This window comes from Pterocles gutturalis, unplaced genomic scaffold (genome assembly GCF_000699245.1).
Source record: "Pterocles gutturalis isolate BGI_N339 unplaced genomic scaffold, ASM69924v1 scaffold14913, whole genome shotgun sequence".
Classification (NCBI taxonomy): domain Eukaryota; kingdom Metazoa; phylum Chordata; class Aves; order Pterocliformes; family Pteroclidae; genus Pterocles; species Pterocles gutturalis.
The window spans coordinates 2,171-4,669 of record NW_010118336.1 but is presented as its reverse complement, the minus strand read 5'-3'; the positions used below and the strand labels follow the sequence as shown (position 1 = coordinate 4,669).

The window sequence follows — 2,499 nt, the reverse complement described above, 5'->3', positions numbered from 1 at the left end:
GGAAAAGGAGGGAAAAAACCTGGGGAGGGCTAAAAAATGGCAGGGAAGGTTCAGAAAGGGGGCTAGGCGTGATGCAGAAGGTGAGCGTGTGCGTTGGCAGAGCTGCGCAAAGCAACGCAGGAATTTTTTCTGATGACGTGGTGACTTGTCCCAGTTAAAGGTCTTGCCTTAGATGAGATCCGTCACATGCGCAGCTTTGCAACAGAGCTAGGGCCATGCTGCAGAGCCGAGATTTACAAGGATGTCCCAAAGCGCGAGGGCGTCTGACACGAGGGATCTAATTTAAGCCCATTAACTAGAAATTATCTTTCTCAGCAACATGTTACAGAAGTGCAGAGAGAGAGCCTGGCCTTTTAAGAGTTTTGTGCCCAAAAAAAAAAAAAAAAAAAAGGAAAGGAAAGGAAAAAAAGAGCCTCCTCAATCATAAGAGCCAGTTTGGCAATTGTACGTAGTAATTAGTTTAATTCAAATACCTACAGGGGAAAAAATAATTGCAAAACCTGCCCAGAAAGTTTGGTGGTTGTGGGATAGTTCCCATTGGCAAAGGGTCAAGGCCAGGTCCCACCCATTGCCTTTGTGTTCCCATGCGCAGGAGGAGCGCTCGGCAGCGCTTCCCGGGAGATTTCCCTCTTCCACGCAGCTACGCCCTCGGCTCGGGCTCATTGCACAAGTATTTTAAGCACGCTGATAAAAGCCCAGCAGCCGCTGGCCGGCATGACGCGAACACCTGGCTGCGTGTTCTCTCCCGGAGCTGGGGATCGGTTCCCTGTGCTGCCCACAGTAAATCTGGCACTTGGCTCCGCATCTTCTTGCATGCGGGACAGCATCATCCTCCTCTCTTCCCAGACACTGCTGGCCTTGTACTGCAGCAACGCCTCAATGCATGGCTTTGTGGAAAATTGATGCCAACAGCCCGAATAATCATACCGATATTAAAAAAAAATAATTGCAAACATCACTTCGGAGCAGGGCACATGTTTCTTGCTTACGCTGCCAGCTTGCCCTTCTCCTAGTGTTGGGGGCTAATGATTTTCTGCCGGACGGGTATTTTCTGCTCCCCAGAGCGTGATAGCTGACCTGCACAAAAACCACAGGGCAAAGAGCGTGCTGGGTGCGTGGGGGACATCTTTGTGTCCTGTGGGACGTCCTGGCCATCCGTCTGCGTGTGGAAAAACCTGCCTTTGCCAAACTGGAGGTGCTTCCCCATGTGCCAGGTTCCTGTTAGCCATGCAAATGGGCGAGCTGCTGGAGGGGGAACTGGCCCAGCCGGGTGAAGGGCTCGCATTTCCATCCAAATTGAAATATCCGCTCTTTTTTGCAAGGCGGGGGGGGGGGGGAGGGAGGATTTGGGGGGGGGGGGGGGAGGGAGTATCTCAAGGGGATGCAGTCTTTATCTGTGGTTTTATTTATTTATTCTTAAAGACTGAGTTAGACCTAAGCCTCTCGCTGTTGCTACGCCCTGGAGAGCCGTTCGTCTGTCCCATGCTAGAGAATAAATGGCAATAGCAGCTCAGGTGGAATGGGGCCTTCTCGGGTAATTATGATATTGAAAGAACCTGTGGTTTGCTTGGAGGTCTGGAACATCACCCTAGGAGTTAGCTCTCCATCCGTAACCCCATGACCAGCCCTGCTGAGCGCAACGTTCAGAAGCATCTTCTGGGCCCAAAGGCGCTGAGCACCCGCTTGCCTCTTGGGCAGCGTTACGGTCGTCTGGACCGCTCAGCAAAGAGCTGAGCTGGCTCGTGGTGGAAACTGGTCCCTGTGCCTGCAGGAGCCCTTAGCCTTAACGAACCCTAACTGGGCCTCCATAAATTAATGTAAGAGATTTTTTTTTTTTTGTAGTGATTTGCTGCTGCTGCAGGGGAATGCCACCAGGGATGAGGGGGCTCCTACGCACTCTTCTCTGCTTTCCCACCCCAAGACTTGCCCTCACGCTGATGTCTGCACGTCTCTGCCATCTCTCCTAGGTACCATGCTTGGGATTTGCGCCTCGGTGCAGCCACTGACCCGGACCGTGGGCCCCACCATCGGTGGAGTTTTATACAAACAATTTGGAGTGTCTTCCTTCGGCTATTTACAGCTAATTGTCAATATAGGTTTGTTTGTTTACCTCTTAAAGAATAAAGTCCCGCTGAGAGAAACAAAAAACCAATAATTCAGCTGTGAGAAAGTAACCCCCTCACTTTTTCCATGGAAATAAAGCTGTTCTTGAGGGGTTTTTTTTGGATTCCATAAACTTGTAATGAAACCATGTGAACAATACCTTGCCTTCCATCAACGCTTCCATCCAGACGAAGGGACAGATCAGTTTGCAAAGGCCTTGGAGCTGGGCTGGAGCAGCTGGCAGCCGCAGGACCCCGGGGGCTATTGGGTTCCCCCATAGGGGGGGCTCCCATTGCAAGCAGCAGCTCCAGAGCCTCACATGTTGTTAGGATTTTTTTTGGCACTAGGAGCCTCTGCTCTGCTTTGGCCTTTTTATTTCAACCCCCTGCCGTGGTA

The 2,499-nt window shown here is 51.3% G+C and overlaps 1 protein-coding gene across 1 annotated transcript in view; it reads left to right on the top strand.

Annotated features, from left to right (window-relative positions):
- Positions 1-2,155, top strand: part of SLC22A18 (solute carrier family 22, member 18) — a 58,653-nt gene extending 56,498 nt beyond the window's left edge. Inside the window, exon 10 of the mRNA XM_010076167.1 lies at positions 1,968-2,155. Within this exon, the coding sequence (XP_010074469.1) occupies positions 1,968-2,155 (188 nt within the window). The remainder of the gene's footprint in view (positions 1-1,967) is intronic.
- The last annotated feature ends 344 nt before the right edge of the window (positions 2,156-2,499 follow it).